The sequence below is a fragment of the Pezoporus occidentalis genome, unplaced genomic scaffold (assembly GCF_034315485.1).
Source record: "Pezoporus occidentalis ecotype Australia unplaced genomic scaffold, CSIRO_AGI_Poc_V1 ctg120, whole genome shotgun sequence".
In the NCBI taxonomy this organism is placed as follows: domain Eukaryota; kingdom Metazoa; phylum Chordata; class Aves; order Psittaciformes; family Psittacidae; genus Pezoporus; species Pezoporus occidentalis.
In genome coordinates, this window is record NW_026912995.1 from 1,075,158 (window position 1) to 1,096,067 (window position 20,910).

A 20,910-nucleotide genomic window follows, 5' to 3' on the forward strand; every position below is an offset into this window, starting at 1 on the left:
AACACTGTATAGAGGATTAAACTGCTCATTTTTATGTTATATGTCAATATATCTGGATGTTTATTTTGATAAAACATTTTCTTTGCCTGTATTTATAAGCAAAATGGGTGGTGGCAGTCATTTTTAACAGGCCTGAACTTTTTGTTTCTGGTTTGAGCACATATCTTGGGAATTTGAGTAGTGTTATTGTGCAGATTTTGTTTCTTAGTGTAGGGAATAGCAGAAATAGCCATGTGCTCCCGTATGTGAAATCCTGTGAAGAAGGCAAGAAGAAAATACTGAGGGTGCATTGAATTGCTTTTTGTCCTCCTTCTAAATGTTTGTGGTTTTGCACTGAAGCAGCCTATAAAAAAGCCTTGGGCATCGTGTATAGGGAAGGTGGCCATCACAGTCCTGCTTATGGCATCATACTCTGGCAAGTCCTTGGGAACTGTAAGCTACAAGTCCCTTTGGGAACTCTATAAACTCCTACTCTGCATGTTTAAATGTCTTCAGAGGGTGAGATACTGGCTCTTACGCAGATGCTGTTATAAGGGAAAAGAACCCGTGTTGCTAGATGTGTCAGCAATCAGGATTTCAAGGACTTAGTGTGTCAGCATCAGCCTAGGAATGTTCAGAAATCCTTAAGAATGGAGTTGCTCTGCCTGGAGGAAGAGCTCCAGCGGGATGCCTCTAATGAGTGCAGTACCTCAAGGATCTCTACTGGACCTGCTCAGCTTCATGTCTTCGTCAGTGACTTGGAGGATTTGGCAGAGCATATTTTACAGATGATAGCAAGTTGGGGGGGAGCAGTTGGCACAAGCAGGGCTACTGCTCAGAAAGACCTCAGCAGGCGCCAAGAGAGGGTTCATAAGCAACTCATGAAAATCAGCGAGAACAAATGTAATATCACACGCATCGGATTTGGGAAGGACTAACCGCTGGTAACGGTACAGGGTGGGGAGCAGCTCTGCTGAGAAGAATGTGGGAACCCTGGCAAGCTCACCGTGAGGCAGCAACAAAGGCTAACTGCCTCCTGGGATGTCTTAACAGGAGCACTGTCAATGAAGAGAGTAAAGTGATTTATCTCCCTTTACTCAGTTCTCATTAGACTGCATGTGGAATAGCATCTACCCAGTTTTGGGCACCCCAATTCAAAGAAGGCACGCATGGGAGCAAGTCCAGCAGCATGTCTGCAGTCTGACCACGGAGCTGGAGCATTTCCCCTTGAGGATTGGCTTTGGGGACACCTGATAGCACCCTGATACCTAGAAGGAGGTTAAGGAGGAGGCCCAGATGGGCTTTTTTGGGGAGGGTGAAAGATAACTGTCTGGTCGATTTGGGCTTGTTTTGCCCTGTCAATATGAGATGCATTAAGAAACTAAATATTGTGGAGAGTAAGAGCTATGAGACACGTAGGCAGAGGGGAAATACAGAAGAAGAGTAATGAGACATTAGTTATTGTGTGAGCAAAGGAGCTGAGATCCTTGACCTGTAGAAAAAGTGGGATTTTGTAGGTAGCTAGTCATGGCATAACTTGTCCTAGATTGGAGGATCATTTTTCAGAAAATATTTGATTTTTACTTCCATATTTACTTGAGCAGTTTCATGAAAACTTACAGCAACAGCTTTCCATCAGAAGTTGCAAAAATTATATTTTGTTATTATTGGTTACTATAGGAATGTTCATAAAGTTGAAAGAATTACAGCTTTATGAAAAATATAAAATAAATCCTGATTTTTATATTTTTCTTTTAAGGATTCAGAAAGAACTTGCAGAAATTACATTAGACCCTCCTCCAAACTGTAGGTAAGTTCACGTGGATTTAATTAATTTGGAATATGGAAATGGATTATATGGAATTATAGAAATTACATAATTTGCTGGAATAATTTTTAGCTATTCCTTCATGCTGTTTACTTAGTAATTTTGGAAGATGATAGATACGATATTGTGATAGATAACATGTTTGCCTACATACAGGGAATTGATATGACATACTTCCTGGTAACAGAAGTGATGGTAAAAACTGATGAATCCTATGATGCATTAATAGATATGGGTAAAAATCAAATCACCCTTCATTTAAGGTATTCAATCAATAGCCTTTTGTCTGATTCTGTAAAGTCTAATCTTGGTGACAGTTGCTGCTATGTTTGATTCCTTTCTATCGTGAATTGTTAACACACTGTGCACTGTGAATATAATGGAGAAGGGAATTTGTTAGAGGCACAAACTATTATTTATCTTCTGGCTGTGCTTCTGGTGATCAACTATGATATTCAGTGGAAACTTCCTGAAGTAGAGCTTATCATGGCACAGCCTTTCTAATAATGACTGTGCACTCGTTTGCTTTCGGTTTGTTTTGTGGTTTGTTGTTTTGGGTTTTTTTTGTCAGGTGTGTTTACTTTTGTTGTGTTTAAAATTTGCCCTGAAATGAGTAATGAGGTAGGCCTAGAAACCCTCGCTGCCTGGTGGCTGGACAGCATACAGTTGTTTTTAGATGTCTGTCTTGCGCTTCTTATCTGTCAGCTTGACATATGGTCAGTGTTGGAGCTGGGCCAGGGCTGCACAGCGCTGCTTAAAGGAACCCCTGCCACTGCATATCTCGCAGTGAGAGGCTGGGCTTGGTGCAGAAGAGTAGCTTCCATCCAGACCTGCCAACCTATTTCAACTGATGTGGTTAGTAGGATTCATTCTATTAGTGCAGTAAAAAGAAACTGATAGAAATAGCTGATTGCATGCAGCTCTTATAATTAATCCCAGTAAGTTTCAGTATTGAATTAACTTAAGTGACTGGTAGTAAAAATGACAGTCAGCTTGATTGTTTTGGTCTCTTGGCAAAAGTATGTGTGAGAAGATATTCTAACAAGATTTGACGTGGTTATGCTGGATCTCACTTAAGTCAAGTGGCTACATGCTAAAGTGCTGCATAGTGAAGTAGCCTTGCAGTAATAGTGTTCAAAGAGTATTTCAGTCAATTAGGATGAACAGTTCTTTTCTAGATAAAACATTTTAATAGCTAAGCTGTTCTGTCATACTTATGACTGTGTGTGAGTCTTCAATCACATCAAAGCTGTTTCAAATGGCAGATTTTACTTCAGTGTTGATGACTGATGCCTATTAGTGGATTGATTTGCTGAGATGAATATAGAACTTCAGTCTACTGTAGAATAATGCATAAGTCTATGAACTGAGTCTAAAGGCTTATAGTTTTTAGGGCAGTGTCATTTGTTCTAGTTTTCTGAATCATTCCCTTTATAAAAGAGCAGTTGTTTCAGTATACCAGATACGTTAGTTTGAATTCCTGTTGCTAGCAAGTGTAAAGTGAGAGTTGGCTGTCTTAGCGGAAAGCCCTTTGGTGACTTGCAATTTCGAAAATAAAAAGTGAGCTGGAGACTTCCTCTGCTGTTTTTGTTTGGGTTTGTTGTTTGGTTTTTTATTAATTATTTACGCTAATGATAAAATGACTATAAAGTGCCCTGTGTGATGCTGTTCTGCAGAATCAAAAATTACATTGAACTTTGTGTGTCTGCTGCTTTAACACGGGTCTTAAGATGCAGAACTATTTCATGTTGTGATCTTGATAGATAACCATTAGTAACTTTACTATTAGCAAATGTTTTTATAGTAAATACGGAATCACTTCATTTAGCTTTATGCTCTGTTGACATAGTCTAAACAGGGTTTTCATTTGAACTTCATCTATTTTTCTATTCTAGTTAAATATTACAAAATAAATACATCAGCCAGACATGATTCTTCAGCATAATAAAGAAAGGCAAGCTTTTATAGTACAGTATCTCATATCCTAAAGTATTGATACGTCCTTTCCTGGGTTTAGTGAAATTTAGATCATTTTTATAAGTTGTTAGATTTTTCTAGTAACAACACCCCCATCATATTTCAAAGATTTCCTTACAGATGTAGCTGCTTGAAATGGTGGTGACTCCCGCTTACATTCAGTATGTGTCATCTTTTACATATAAAATAAATCATGACTGGGCAATAGGAGTATGATAAATCTCAAAACTAAATGTCACAGAAGATGTGAAGAAAAGTAGTCGTATTCAAGAATACCCTCTAAGTAGTTATTTAGAAAGTTCTGATAGTTGGGATTTTGAGCTGAATTGGAACTTGGGTGGAATTTTGCAAGATGTGTTGCAAGACTTTTTTTTAACTACAGCAAGCCAGAGCTTTAGGTTTGTCTCATTCAGGAAAAAACCCAAAATGGAACAGTAACTAGTACAGTAGCATCCTATAATGGCACGATAGGCTACACGGTCAGTACAATCTCCAAGGGAGTTGCAGCTTCCACTTCTGCAGCAGCTGCAATCTTAACACTTCCCTTGCCTCATCCCCACTAAGAGAATAGGCTGTATAATCTTGTTTGTCTGGAAGACAAAAAAAGTCTTGCTCACACATGCCTTGTAATTGGCAGATTATCACTGCTGTGACTTGCAGCATATTTCCAAAAATGTGGAAAGCTGTGGATTTCAGAGTTCCTAAAAAAAAAATAATAATCTGTCATGTTTGGCTTTAAAAGAAGATTTAATTTTATAAGACATTAGTTTTACCTGCCTCAATAGATATTCATGTTCTGTAGTTTGGGTTCTGGGCAATTGCAAGAGTCCTCTTGACTCCACAAACTTTGGATCATTCCTCAGGACTGAGGAAGTATGATGTTCTGAGTCACAAAAAGTCAAACTGGGGGGCATGTGGGAGTTGAGCAGCACTGCTATTTTTGGAGGAGGGCATGTCATAAAAAAGCCTGTTATACTTCATATTTAACAGGAATGTAAACTGGATGTATTTGGTATGTGTTGTGTCCCATCCCTCTGTCTCCCTCCCAGTTACTTTTTGATAGAGCTGAGTTTACTGTCAAGGAGGGTCCTGAATGCTAAGTGGGTACATTTGTATTGTCACATATCACTTCAGCATTGTGAAATTTTGTCAGGAGACAGTGTACTTAAATTGTAGGCATTTGCTACTCTTCTTTTTTTATCCTCATTGAAATACCTTGAAAGCTTGATTGCTAGAAACCTTGCACATACTTTAACTCCGAGTATTGCAGAGCATACCTTTTCTCACTGGTGATAAACCCCTCATAAATGTCATTTTCATATATTGACTTGCTGGAAGAGGGGAATAGTCAGGGGTTCTTGTAGCTAAAATAATGCCTTTTCAAATTTTCACATTTGGACTGTGTCTTGTCCAAGAGAATCGATTTCTTAGAATACTACTTCTGTTGTCAGCACTGTATACTATTTCTCTTCTCACTGGCAAGACAGCAACATCTCTGCGGCAACTTATACCAATTGCTTACATGGGAAACTAATATTTGGAAAGTATTTAACATATTTTTAGCTTCTTTAAATGTGAACTTAGCAGCTGGAAACAAGGAGAGCCAGCGAAAAGTGAATAGCAGCTCTCTGTGGACACCGCTTGGAGTTAACTGCTCAAAATTTTCTGATTAAGCCACTGTTGTTACCTATCTTCTTCTTCATATTTTCTTTTAATATTTCAGCATATTTGTCACCATTCTTCTCTTTCCTGTGTATTTATTGCGATTCCTTTGTGTTGTACATTTTTTCTCCCATAGGAATAGGGATGGTGCTTGAGGCTCAGAAATGTACTTTAAAGGACTGTGCAGCTTAGTGGGTAAATTGGCTCTCGTTTGAGAACAATCAGTTAAACCCCCTGCATGTAGTCTTATCTCTTCTATTAGTTTGGAATCATTACATTTAATTCCTTGCTTCTTATACTATCTACAGAACTGATAAACAACCAACATCTTGGTATTTTGCTTGTGAAAACTAATCACACTGAAAAGACTTAAAACACAGTTATTTTTGAGGTAAATGTAGAGAAGAGCCAAGTGGAATGGCAAATTATTCAGCTTGGCTTAGGGAGAGAGGCCAGCATGCCTGATGAATGGTTCTTGTGCTATTGACTGTATGGAGTCCAACATTCCTGTTCAATATTGCTCTGTTTTTGCTGAAATGTTGAATCCAGGATCTTCACAACTCTAAGAGATTACATGAATTCCATCAATTTAAGTTGCTGTTCTTGGGACCATTTGTTTAAACTCCTGCTTAGTGCTACTTTAAAGCTAAGGAGACAGCACAAGTGCCAGGAGCAGAAAACAAACGTTAGGACAATTTCATGGGAAGATCAGCGGGGGGAAGATTGTCAGCTTTGCTCTACAAAACAGAGAGAGAGAAGTGTGGCTACATGGGGCAGCAGGTGCAGCAAGTATCTAACATGCTGGCCTGGCCTACTTGAGTCTTCTTCCTTCCCTTTCACCTGAGGAACTTGTTAAGGAGGTCTTCCCCTCCTCCCTATGCATACACACACACACACACACTAGCACATGGAAACTCACATAGCTTTCCAGCATGAGCAAAGAGATGCCTTACAGTTTTTCAGATCATATGCTTACAACATCAGTTTGACTTGGGGGGGGGCTGAATAATTTTGGCTGTGTTTGCTTAAAATATTTAAGTAAATGTGAAAATATTTGGAGAAAGCAGTGAGCAATGCCTTTTCCAAATGCAAAACCAATTATTCTTGGGTGCTGGAAGGATTCTGTTTTTAAAGCAATTTGCTCAACCTAAATTTGCTTCTCTTTTAGTTACTCTTCTTTGGTTTGCACAGATTGTTTACATAATGTTTTTTGGTAGCAATAAATGCTTCCTCAGTAGCACTGGGTCTGCTTAGGTAGTATCCACTACATATTTCACTACCTTTAGGTGGCTGTTGAGTTCTTTTTACTCTTGCACAGAATGCACAGGCTCCTCTGGCTAAAGAAAGGCTTAGTTCCATTTCTCCTGATAGGAATTTCATCTTGGGAGGACATGGGTACAAAATTCAAATGGAAAAAACTCTCCAAGATCTAGCAGCTTATATTTTTATTTTAAAAGGAACTGTAATCGGTGTTTTTGATTGTTTCAGTTAGGGATGCATCAGTCTGTTGCCATAGGCACACAACTGTGATGCATATGATGCTAACATGTGAGCGGGATGAAAACTGGAATAAGGAATGCTTTCTTTGAGTGTTTTTCCTCACAAACATTTCCAGCCTTCTTGGTATGAATCTGGGCTCTGTTCCCATTACATTATGTTACCCATGGAGTTTACCTTCTGCCTGTATAGGTTTACTTTGATCTGCTGTTTGTTTTTTATCACTTTCTAGAGAAAATGTGACACAGAAAAATGTATTTAGCTTTGCCCAGCTAGGCCTCTTAAGAATTTACAGCAAACAGCAAAACTTAATCCAAAAGACACACATAGAGGTGGTTGACATGAATGTGCAGAATCCTGTTGTTTTAAAATCTGTGATGTATCAACATTCGAGGATGAGAATGAATGTAAAATGTATGAGCACTTAACTGCAACTGCTTCATTTTTTAATTTTGATTCCCTTTCTGCTTCAAAGGCAAGATATGCATCCCCAAAACATGCACTTCAATGATCACACTGTGATTATATTCTGTAATAGCAACTATATCTTATCACTTAGGTTAGATTGCATGTTGTTTATATAACCGGTGGGGTTTTTAGATTTGTTACCGTGATACCTTGAGGTACCTCAGAGAAAAAGTTCAGAATATCTACTTGATTCCATTTCTGCTTGCAGTGGTGGATGCTTTTAGGATTGATTACATCCAGCACTCCAAAGCTTCAGGATGTATTGCGGGTGTTGGTGCCTAGAAACTTTAGCAACTTTCATGAAGACTAGAAGGGAAGGAAAAAAGGCACTAAAAGGAGCCTGCCACTGGCTGCTTGCCAGGACTGGCACCTTCTCTCACTGATGATGAAGTAAAGAACTGGCTGACAACACCCATTAATACTTCCCAGCATTACAGTACCTCCACATGATTTCTGCCAGTTACCTCAGTTTTCAAATGGTGACAACTTCTCTCCCAGGAGGAGAGTAAAAAGAGAAAATAGTATTAGAACAAAGAGTACTTCTGCAAGCACTGTGTGAGCATAGATTTGGGAGGTCATGGGGATGCCAGAGCACATCCCATGGGAGAGCTAAAGCAGGGAAGTGAGTGGAGAGTGGGGCATAAGAATGGATCGTAATAGTCACACATGCCTTGAAGCAGAAAAGGGCAGAAAAGTGCCGGAAAAGACATGGAAGGGATCCGTGATATTTGCAATGTGCTTAGTGTAGAAGATTACTAAAGCTCTAGTTGAAATTGCAAGTGTGGGGAAGGTGGAGTGGCGGACTGTAACAAGGGTAAAAACAAACACTTTGATGCTTTTAGCATGGGGAATTACGAAATTTTCTTCCAGTGGTTTCATACTGAGCCGCAGCTGGTCTTTGTAAGTCAGTCTCCTAGCACAAGGAGAATCCTCAATGCTTTCAGCATCAGATTTTTTTTTAGACTACTTTCCATAGACATTTCTTTTGCCCTCTCCTACATAGCTAAACAAAGTGGGGGGGGGGGGGAGTTGTTTGTTGGCTTTTTTTTTACCCTGTGGGCCTGAATTTGGTTTATAACATAAAACTGACAAAATACATGCTTGTTTTTGTAATCTCGCTTTAATACAGCCCTCACAAAATGCCAGGAAAAAACTCTCCCTCCCCAAACCCTTAAAAGTGTGTTAAATAAACAGCCCTTGCTTGCCAGCAAGGAAAACGTAACCACGCTGACTGAGACTTTGCATCATTGTTGGGAGAATTTGCAAAGAAATATCTAAATGTGTAGCTCTTAAATTTAGTTCTCTGTTTCTGTGGGTTTTTTTTTCCTTCTCTTTTTCTAAATGTAGACTAGTGTCTTGTATATAAAACTGCATACGGACCAGTTTCTTTACAGAAATTTGACAGAGCAGAGTTATTTGAAAGTATGACTATAGTAGGTACTATTGCACTGAACAAGCAGTCACTGCCATTTTATGATAATCATCTAACAAACATGCTTTTATTAGCAACTCATTGCTGTTAGTAAGTTACTAATTATTGAATAACTGGAGAAAATAGTAGCTACTTTGTTAGTTGGGACTGACAGCATTACTGATAATGAAGTATTTGTTCCCTTAAATAAATGGCACAATCTCGGAAGTCTCTAATGCTGTTTGTCTTCAGTACACCCGTATTTGATCAGAATTTGAACTCTGATCTTCTATGTAATACTTAAAATTTGTTTCCTTTTTAAGAAAACTTTAAAAAAAAACTGACAAATTCATGTTATTTCCAGAATGCTATTGTGTACCTCATGTTCCTTCCAAAATAAAAGTAGTGTTTTTCTCTCTCTTTGGAAATGCATTAGAAACCCCCCAGTCTTTCTCAGTTCCAGTACCACAATTATGCATCTTTTTAACAGCTGTTAACTTTATTCTTTTAGATTTCTTTTTTCCATCCCTTCCTGTTGCTGCTTTCATTTTGTTTTTACATAGATATGACAGTCTAAGGCAATGCTGTAATTTTTTATTCTTCGTGTACGCAGAATGTGTACAGATTTACAGTTAATAGTCTGGATTTAATGAAATTGTTTTCCAAAATGTCCTGGCAGAAAAGCTGCAGTTCTAGACTAAAAAGTCATGAACTGGTAACAGAGCATGCCTTACCGCGTTTCAGAAACAAACTATGAAATTGATCTGGGTGCTGCTTTCTTGGTGTGCAATAAAACTTATTTATGCTGTAGTTACACATTTGCAGCTTTGTTACAAGCTTTTTGGGGTATCTAATTGGCTGCAGCTTTGAATTGTATCATAAACATGATTCTAATATGTTGCTAATTACAATTAAGATATCTACTTGAAATAAAATTGTTTTCGTTTTTCACTATTTTTTTCACTTATTTACATGCTTTTAATTTTTTATTTTAACAGTTCTTGCAGCACTTTAATTTATTTTTGTTTCAAAGCTGTGGAATTGGATTAAACAGGGTTTTTTAAATACTTCCATGTTGCTTGGAAAGGAGCCAGTTACTGTGTATCAGCTTAATAGAAACCATGCCTAGCAGTGCCTCACATATGGCAGCTCATGTTTGTGTGGTAAGACATTATGTATTTTAAATATTAACTTTTATATGATAGTCAAATTTATGCCAAAATCTGAAGTTTCCTCTGATTAATGTTAACAAAAATAGAGAGCCAACTGTTTCTGGGTTTAAGGAGAAATATGTAATTAAATACATAATTTACTGTCCCACACAAAGGCCATATTTATGTGGCCTTTATTAACTTGAGATGCATACTGTGCCTAGAGAAAGGCTATAGGTGAGTGATAATATGCTTTCTTGACACTTTTAGCCTTTTAATGCTGTAAAGATTGTGGAGGCCAAGATGGTCACTCTGTGGCTAAGACTGAAATGTAAAGGTTTGTGCTTAATTTAGGAGATTGAATTATATTTGAAGAGTAAATGGTACACAGTTACATCACTTATTCTTTGAGTAACACTTGACACAACTAACAACTTAAAGCTTAAATTTCTTAAGGCTTTTTGTTTTTTTTTATTATTTATTTTACGTTATTATAATTTTAATTATTATTTAAAACTTAGTATATCTTTTATGAAATTCAGAGATTTTAAAGGCATTTCTTCTGGATTGTCTGGGTGTAGACAGTCTTTTGTATAAAATTCAGCAGTGACTTGTGGTGGAATTTCTTTCTCAGAAAATAATGTTGTTCAGTAGGGGAATAATGAATAATTTAATTCTTCCAAAAAGATTGCCTCATTTTAGGTTATTGGTGGAGGAGGGCTTTTTATTTCTGCATATTAGCTGATGTTTCATTTAACTTTTTTGTTTGGGAGGTGTTGACAGTAATCACCACTGAAAATATGCATCATAAATCTAATAGATATTATTATCATTCTTATAACTTCAGAACTGCTGAAGGAAATTCTTTTCTTTCTATGACTCTAGCGAAGTATCTTCTGCATCAATCATAATTATGTGGGTAATGCATATAAACCCATTATAACAAATTGGATTTATTTTACATTTTAAGGTGTGCTAATACTCAAATGGCAAATAAATGTTTTATTACCCTAGTTTATGATTAGTCTGTTTATACATAAGAAGGCAGTCTTTAGGACTTCATATGCCAGAGCTAAATAGGTTTATTTTATTTATGTTTCTGTAGATAATTGCAATACACTTAGTATGATGTCAACTGTATGGTCATTTAATGGACCACATAGATGTGATCCAGAGAATTTAAAAATGCTGTACAGTCTCACTCCTTGGTGTCATAGGTAGCCTAAAGAGGATAAATACATGTATTGCTTATAAATTTAAGTATGTCATAACCCTGCAAAAGAGAATGGATGGAATGTAATGTATTTTATTTTCAGACAAGTTTATGACTGAAAAATTAGATGTTGGCCTCACATGCAATTTCAGATTTGTTGAGATAAATAATTGATTGCTAAGCTCATAGCTGTGGCATTTAGCTTTGCAAATCAGGGATAAAAGGGAAGTTTCAGATCTGGGGCTTCCAGCCAGTGTGGGTTCAAAGGAAAACTAGCAGCAGAACCACCATGGTAAATGCAGTGCTACCTTTTGCAGTAACATAAAGTAAACATGGATGGGATTTGTTAAATGTTCTGGATTAAACTGTTGGAGTTAACTTGGGCTTGAAGGTTGCATGTGAATTTTGACTGAGTATTTAGCATGAGAATGGACCATTCCCATTATTTCAGATTTTGTTGGATAGCTTGAAAAGAAGGGCATTCTTGTCTGGACTTTGTGTAGAAGAGTGTCTGGCTTTTGATTCCTGAGGAAGTGTTAGCCTTGATCCATGTTATATAGGGATAAGTTATTTTTTTTCTGCAGTAGACATCATAGTAGATACTTCAGGTTGCTCATTCAAAACACTTTGTGGGAGTGTACCTTTTGGCACTGCATCTCTCCCTTCCCAGAGGACTGCTTTTGCTGTCCGGGTCAGAAACCCAAGCATGGCTTCTTCCATCTCCTGCATGCAATCAGCCATGTTGCCTGCCAAAAATAATCCTCTGGAGTTACTTTGTGCCTAGGGTACAAAGAGCAGGTTCTTTGTCTTGACTCTTTCCTGAGGTATTGTATAAGATCTGCCATAGTTTGGCTCAGAGAAAACAGCCAGCTCTACTGGGGGGAAAACCCTACACCCAACGTGCCCCCCCAGAATTAAACATTTGCTTGTGTTCTGTTACAGATAAAATAAGACCTGTCAGTCTATAAAAATATTTATAAAAGAAAGCTTGCTTCACTGCCATGTCTTATTCATGGCAATGTCCTGTTGGTAGCAGGAAGAACAGTAAAACACTTTGACACACAGTGTGCACGTTACAAAAGTGAAGTGTCATATCAAAAATGGCTGTAACCATTTTCAGTCACTTGTCATTGCACATTTGAAGGCTGGAAATTCTTAGAGAAGATGACTCAAGTTTCTTCCTTCCCTGCATGTCTGGGCTGCCTAGAAGGGAAGAAACGCTACTTAATATGACATTTCAGTGGGCCATTGTGGGCACAGCTACTATAATCCTGGTTGTTGGAGTACGTTCCTCAACAGCCTATCAACACAGTGATTAGGCATCAGTGCAAGAGGACTATTTGGAATTTTGGTCCAGCATTAACTGAATTCTAGTTTGAGCATTTTTTTGTTGTTGTTGTTTGTGGTTTTGCCGGGTTTTGTTTGGTTTTCAGTTTCTAAACTGTAGTTTTTGAAGAATAAGGTCAGGTGATCATTGGGATGGGAAGCTGCCTAGCTGATAGGCATTACATAATCAACTCAAATCTCCTCTGAGTCTGGAATTACTGTAGTGTAAAACAGTTTTAAATTCATGATTCAAGTATAACGACCTCCTGCACTGCAAGCCTCCCTGAGAGATATTTAGTTAATAACCTATGTTAACTGTGAGTGTTTTGGCATATATGTGTGGCAAACATTTTCAGGTAGCCACAAATACAGCTTCAAAAGCCCACAGTGTGATGGCTATAGAATGACGCATTTTTAAGATGTTCTGCAACAACCTGCTTTGCTCCTTGCTGGATACAAATAGCTGGGGGATGACAGCTATCTCAATTTCAGTAGAATCTTTATGACTTATATGATAATGATAATTTTATTCTGCTGCCAGTACAGAGCACTTTGCAGACTGATATCAAGGTTAATTGTCACTTTGAGAAGTGAAGCACAGTCTGCCAACCTGATGCTCTGCTCAGCCAAGGAAAATAATTGTTATTCAAGTAGTATTTAAATGAGCTCAAATGCTGATAAATACATAACCAAAATATTTTTTTTCTGTCATGTTCATTCACTGTGCTAGAGAATGAGGTCATCATTGTGTATAAATTTCACTAATGGACGCTGTAGTAAATACATGCTGAGTTATTTACAGAACTTACAAGGAGTGGGTTTCCCCCCATGTGGGCAGTGGGGAATCACTTAAAGCTTGAGTTCCTCTTGTCAACACATCCTAATTCTTTTATGTCTGTGGTTGCTTTTAGCAGTTGTACTGTTACCTTATATATGAATCCTTATGCACTATGACCTGACTTTTACTGGCACATTGAGAGGTTTATAATTTCATAGAATAATAGACTCAACTAGGTCAGAAAGGACCTTTATGATCATAAAGTCTAAACTTTACCCCAAAATTTGTACTAATTTTTACTATGCATTGCAAGTTCTTAGGGTTACTCAGTGCTCCACATATCTCACATTGATTCTGCAGCTTTCATTTTTTCCCTCTAGATTTGGGGAATTGTAAGCAGCCCAGATAAATAAAATAATATTTCCATATTTCTATATTAAATTAGCAGGTTGGGGTTTTTTTGTATCCTTAGTAGGTGCACAACTTTTTAAGGGAGCTGGTCAGCTCTATGCACCAGTGTAGTCCTATATCATAGAGAGCCACGAGACTGTCCCAAAATCTGGGATTGGCTTTGTTCAATTTGCATAACCCCTTTCACCTTAGGGGCTTCGAAATTAAGATTTTACCCTATAGCTTTCCCTCTTTTTGAAATATTTTAACTGAAGAGAATGCATGAGCTTTATTCCATCTGGTGCCGCCTGCCAAAGGATTTCTTTTGGTTTTCCCCACTGTGCTGTTTGAAAATTATTAGCTACAGTGGTCTCTTAGCCTTGAGAGTTCTTAATTTATTTTTGAGCAGCCGTAGCTGTATGTTGATGCTCACAGTGCTGTTCTTTTCTGCATTGCCAAATGGACTTCTTCCTTATTCACGTGAAAACTTCTGGTTTATATTTAGTGATTTGTTTGTTGCTAATGTCAGTGAAGAGGTTTCTGTTTGTTTGGGGTTTTTTATTATTAGAATGTTAATTTGATGCAATTTGGGGGCTAAATTAACAACTGGTGTAACTCTACCAGACTGTATTGTAAATAGGCCAAAAATTTGCTCAAAGAACAGTAAAATGATAGAATAGTCACTTTGAAGCCTTCAAGAAGTAGAGATAAAATAAATTTACCTTAGTGGTTTATGTCAGGGGAATGATTTTTGCCCTTGACCATCCATAAATTCTTGGCTGAGGTGTTTGCATGTTATTACTTTGTAGGAGGACAGTTCATTACTTACTGGTAAGAGACCACTTACGTATTTATTCTGTTATTTAATATGCATTTTAGTCCCGTGGCTAACAAACATAAATTCTTAAGTGGATAGTTTTCAATCCTAAGCACTTCCATATGTTTTTGTAGCATTGCTAGGTTCTGTATGGCTTAGCAGCTTTCCACATGACTAATGAAGATTTTAACAAACAAAATGGAAAAGGGCCAATTTGTAATTGTTAGTGCAGAAGCGTAATCAGGCATACATGGTTTGTTTGTAATAGCTCAGCAACAGAAGAATGTTTCAAACAGAAGACACATGGAGATGATTAGTAAGTACCACAGTGATGTGAGACTGTCCAACTACAGAAGCAGTCTAGTTGAGTTATTCGTATGAAGACTTCAGTATATACTTTCATTTTTCTTATCATAAGGGGCACTGATATTGTCTAATTTTAGTAGCCGAGTTACAAAGAAAAAATAAAACAAAGGGTTTGTTTGGTTTTTTTTTTTTTGATAAATGGATATGTTGTAGAAGCGTAGTGAATGCTACATGTTGTAAAAACTACCAAACTGACTACAGTTTATGCAAATATGAAAAGGTGAAAAGTATCTGTCAGGAAGACAGTTACTTTTAAACATTAAAATGTTGACTCGATGTATATCAAAGATATAAGTAACTTCAAGGTTTATTTTGTAGCAATTACAAAGGCTACAAAATGAGCATCATTTCTGACTGGGTATTGATTGAAATGAAGAAATGGAATTGGAAATAGCAATGCATTGTTATAAGTAATGGAGAGGAGACTCAATTGCATAATAGTTGTTGTTACTGCTTTTCAATTTATTTTCCTGAATTTGTTGGAAGCAAGTTTTAAAACAAACAAAAAAAGACCAAAAAAACCCCAACTGAAGCAACAAAATAAAACCCACAACCAGGAAGGAAAAAATCCACTATAATCCAGAACAAACCCTCAAACTGTTACTGAGTTTATGCATGATAATGAATATATTTGATTCATAAAACCGTGCTGTTGCTTGGTCAGTTGAATAAATATAAAACTTCTTGCATTTCACTTCCAAAATTTTCATGATCCCTAGCTATTTCAAGTCTCATTTTGTGTCTTTCTGTGGCAAGTTTGAAGATACCATGCCACTGTGAATTCTTCTTACCTTCATCTCGGTCCTAGAAAGTGGTCATTCTCATGAGAATTCAATATCAAATATAGAATAATTGTATAGCAAATAGAGGAAAGTAAACTTGCTGCCTGTCTGTGAAGAGACAATATATTAGTGTCTGTATTTTAAGAGTAAATGACATTCAGTCTTAGAATTTCCATTGAGTTTATAGATTAATTTGCTCACCATCTCACTTGCCCTTTAGCAAAACAATTGGCTTGGAAGCCTCATGCTATTTTCTCCAGCTTCTATGTGTTCTTTCATCCTCTTGATACAATGACTTGAATCATCAGATTTATCTAAATATGCAGGCCGCAAAAGCTGATGAATTGGTTGAATTAGTTTTAAACTGATTTTAATCATAAAGTGTCTAGATAGATTTTTGAATTCTTTCATTTCTGCCTTATTTAGTGTTATATTAGGTCTATTGATTTTAAACTGAATCAATATAAACCTTGTTTCTAAATGTTCCTTCAGCTTTTTGACTGATTTACTAAAAATAGTTTTAAATCATGTGTTTTTCTTCAATGCTGCAAATTTATGCATAGGCAAGCCTTTGGCTAGGGGTCCATTTTGGTTCTTTATTCCTTAGCTCTCCCAGAAGGAAAAACAGAAAGCCCAGGACCTAAGTAGTGTGTTGGGGAAATGCCAGCTAAGTGTAGTTAACTTCCTCACCTTTACAAACTGTATTAGTTTCAATGATTCTATTTGACAGGAGCTTTATTTTAACACAAAAGACATTTTTTGGTAGCAAGGTCAATATATGTTTTACAACATCATTTTGATGGCATCTGCTGTACAGTTTCTGTTAAAATGAAATTCTGTAAAGAGAAGGCTCAGGGGATCTCAACAAAGTGTATGAAGACCTAGAGGGTGTAAAGGTGGAGCCAGTGGTGCCCACTGACAGGACCAGAAGCCATGGGCGCAAGCTGAAACACATCTGTACAGATGATCTTAAGGTCCTTTCCAACCGTAACTATTCTATGATTCTATTAGGAATGAGTTTTTTGCTGTGAGGGTGACCAAACACTGGCACAGGTTGCCCAGACAGGTTGTGGAGTCTCCATCCCTGAGTTATTCAAAAGCCATCTGGACATGATCCTTGGCAACTGGCTGTAGGCAGCCCTGTTTGAGCAGGGGGGTTTGACCAGATGATCTCCAGAGGTCCCTTCCAACCTCAGCCATTCTGGGATTCTGTCATAAATACAGTGTAATTTGTTTGGTTTTTCCCTTGTTGAAAAGCATGAATATTGCAGTATTTTTGAGTTGACAGGCCATTAAAAACCTTAAGAGTCAGTTTATCTACTTTGATTTTGACAAAGTATATAAACTGTATATCATCTGAAACAATGAGGGTGAGGTGCTGTTTAAAAATAGGCTGTTTAAAAAATAGTGTGGTGCTTGGCTGACATTCTGGGAGTTTAGCTTTATTTCATATGTAAGGATCTTCATTGAAAATTTTTCCTTCTTTTTTTTCCTTAAGTAGTCATGTGCAGTGTTTGTTGTTGAGTATAAGTTGTGTTTGCGGATAACTGATTGAAACTGAAGGATGAACTCAGAGAAGCCATGGAATGGATGTGCAAAATCTTTTCCCTTTTTGAATTAATTGGTAATTTTTGGTCTGACATTTGAATGCACTAATTAAATCTTTCACTGAAAATTTTGCAGAGCTATTTTGAGCATCATGCAGCTACTTTACTCACCTGGATTGTACTGTTTTACATTTAGACTTCTAATGAATGAAATTGTCCATCTTGTCCTTTAATAGCAAAGTTTAATATTAAGAGCTTTCACTTATTTGTTTCAGTGAAGTATACATATGGTGTAACACTGTTCTTTATCCTGAAGAGCTGGAGTTTTTTCCACACTTGAAAGGTACTGGGCTTCTTTGCTTTTATTGCATTTCCTTTTGAATCAAAACCAAGAACCAGCCAGTTCCTTAAGGTTTTCTAAAGGTGAAACCCTTCTTAAAAATGTAAACCATTTTATATAATCAGACACATTTAAACCCAGGTACAGGAAGAGATCGATCAATGACTAACCTCAGAGAGATCCTGCAGAATTGCCAACCCCGTTACCATCAGTGGTGTGGCTCCTGGTCTGCATGATGGAGGATCCCTGCATTCTCTCCCTGCTATGCCAGAATGGCAGTAAATGGTTTAAAAAACCCCAGACATATTACTCAAAATGTTTTTATATCAGAACAGTAAACATTCCAGTCCTTTTATTTGCTTCTAAAAGTAGTAACTAAATAGCTCAGCAAAAAGGAGTAAATGATATGCTTAAACTTTAATTGCCTTACAGCAGTATTCAATCAGCAAAAAAAGGCCTTGCTGTTGAGACATCGAGCATCTTGTGGGTTAGATGAATGGGCATTGAATATGTCTAGACCTGTACCAGCTCTGTACAGTCATGTCACGTGCCACTGTACTAAGTTTCTGAAGATGACTCTAAAGAGGCAGGAGTGGCATTCCTCAGATGTAAAATGTAAGCATTTTTCACTAAAGATGAGGAAAAAGAAATGGTATGAGGGACGTGCGGAAGGGTTCACCTTCTAAAAGGTTGGGAGACACTAATTTATCATATAGACATTAAAAAAATACAGTCATGCAATGATTTTATTTTTTTTTGCTTGACAAATAATGCCCATTCATTTGAAAGGCTGTTTCAGATTAATATATATGTAATTTTTGATAGATTATTCTTGCTACTGCAAAGCTCTGGTTCTCAAATTTCCAAGGCTTAACAGTTAATGCCTTGAGTTCCATTTGATTATCATGTTACAAATAGTAATTTTACCATTAAAGTTGAAATTTTATTATTTAATTACAGTTTAATTGAGAACAGACAGAGTAACTTCAACATTATTTTAGGCACTAGGAAAGAGACGTCTTGTTGCCAACAGTCCAAGTGCTGCTAAAAGAGAAATTTTCCTGAGTTAACCCTGTCTAAAAAACCTCATGATTCCTCATCTAAGGAGCAAAAATTCCTGAAAAAGCTTTTGAAAATAGTTTTTAAATTGCTAATCAATCTGAAGTAACCAATCCAGAGGGTACATTTAACAAGAATACCTTTGCTGCCAATTTGTTCTTGTATAAACATTCATATTGTAAATAGTCATATGTTTAAGCAAGCACTCTATTTAGACCTTGTGGTTAGTGAACTTGTTTAGCATTAAAAATGCCAGTAATAGAGCAGGTGATATAGCAGTGGCCTTTTCATACCATGGGAACTAAAAGAAACTTTATTAACCAAGTAATCCAGATAAATGTTGAAATTAAGGGGGAAACTGCATGTATTCATTTGGACTTCACTGGGTTCTATGAAAATAGCAAGAATTTATATCTAGATTGACCACTGAATTGTAGTTGCATTTAGAATGTAGAATGCAGCAGAATACTCTTTGTAATGGCAATTCTCTGAAATACTAATGACATTAAGACAAATAAAAAAATCTCTTGGGTGCTTGAAACTGACAGCATATTTCTTACTCTGATTGCTTCCATTGTTTCTTCCTAAGTACTTTGAAAACCAGCTATTTAGAAGTTTTTGGTAACAAGATGTCCATCCTTTGCAGTGTTTTGTGGTTTATCCTGGCCACTTCAGTTACCTTCCTTTGCTTATTTCTTTATGTTTTGCTGCTTCTTGTTTCAGAGGGGAGGTGACCCTTCTGGACTTCATACTTTAGATCTATATGGGTAAAATTAACAATACCAGAGTGTGTTCTTGGAGTATAAAATTCAGTTGTCAATATTGCTTAGAACAATCTGGCAAGACTTTGGACAGCATCAACCAGTATTCTCCTGAACAAATTCTGAGCCTGGCAAGGGAGAAGGAAGGCTGAAAGACATTCCTATCTGGCATTTGCATACTTTGAAGGGTAAGGGAGTACGAACACAGGCTGTTCTGTGCCTGCTAGCCTTAGTGCCAACAGAGTCCTGGCCTATTTAATTTACTGTTATAGGCACAGTCTGATACGCCACCATGAACAGAAACTGCAAATCTGGGCACTTTTCCATGCTGAGGGCATACATATATATGAGGGAATATATATCATTTGTCTATTAGATTACTTCCAGGTTTCCCTCTTACTGCTGGGTGCTGTTGAAAGAGTTACTTTTACAGCTGTGATTGGGCTGTGTTTACTCAGAGTGAGGAATACCAGGTGATGCTGGGAAATACCTTGGTGTGCCATGGTTTTGCATAATTGTCTAGACAGGATGTTTTGGGAATGTAACCCACTCATCTGAATGCAGCGTTGTGTTAGTATTATGGTATTGCTACGCAGCAATAATATAGTTATTCATGTCTCCTAAAACACGAACTTAATAACACTGATGTTAAAAGGTGATAAAAGTTTCATTAAAATCACGTGTAAAGTAAAAAGGACGCCACGTGCTAGAAGGGAACAAGGCAGCTGAGTTCCTGGCTTGTACCAAGAGAGCAGAAGTTTGGCATGTGAGTCCAGCTGACTGCCAAGAAATATCACCCATACCCCATTTCATTATTTGGGGCTGTTGGCATTGATGATGGTCACTGTTGCCTTGCAATGTGGAAAGACTATTCTAAGGCTGTCATTTTAGGCATGTCTGTGTGACTTTCCAGATCATGTCAAAAGGTGATACGAGGGACAGGAAAAAATTGCACCTTCAGCTTTTGTTGGCCAGAAACACAAGACTTTGCTTTGCAGTGGCAGAAAATGGTGCTTTTGCAAGTTTAACTTCTCATATGTAAAATGCCCGAGAAGAGCTTCCATCCTTTCCAAAGCAGTATGATTGTTAACGTGGTCAAAATTTATCAAAATGTGCATTCCAGCTCTTTAAGTGACTGCTCAATGACTTTTTACATAGGAGCATAATTGATGGTGTCAGTTTTAATAAATAATTCAATAGTTCTTTCTTTTTGATTGTATAGCAGTATTTGTGGATAATAGGGGTCTGAGGACTGATGAGAATGGATGGTGTATTGCTATCAATCTTGTCACTTTTTACCACGTGTAAAAATTAAATTTGAGTTATTGACCATCCCACAGCATATTTGTCCTCTCAATGTGTGTGGATGAAAACCGTGCTCAGAAAGTGATTATTAAACTTTGTGCACCTGAAATAACCAGTGCTACTTGTGTAGCTCCAGTGTTGGCTTTACTGATTCTATTAATGTTTTATTTATTTACTACATGAAGAGTGTGAAACTGCCTTGTTTAATTCTGAATTTCAGAGTTTAATTTTCTTGCTGTTTAGCTTTAAAGGA

The 20,910-nt window shown here is 37.2% G+C and overlaps 1 protein-coding gene across 1 annotated transcript in view; it reads left to right on the top strand.

Moving 5' to 3' along the window:
- Positions 1-20,910, top strand: part of LOC134157816 (ubiquitin-conjugating enzyme E2 E2) — a 210,078-nt gene that overhangs the window by 13,141 nt on the left and 176,027 nt on the right. The window contains exon 3 of the mRNA XM_062607171.1: positions 1,739-1,789. Within this exon, the coding sequence (XP_062463155.1) occupies positions 1,739-1,789 (51 nt within the window). The remainder of the gene's footprint in view (positions 1-1,738; positions 1,790-20,910) is intronic.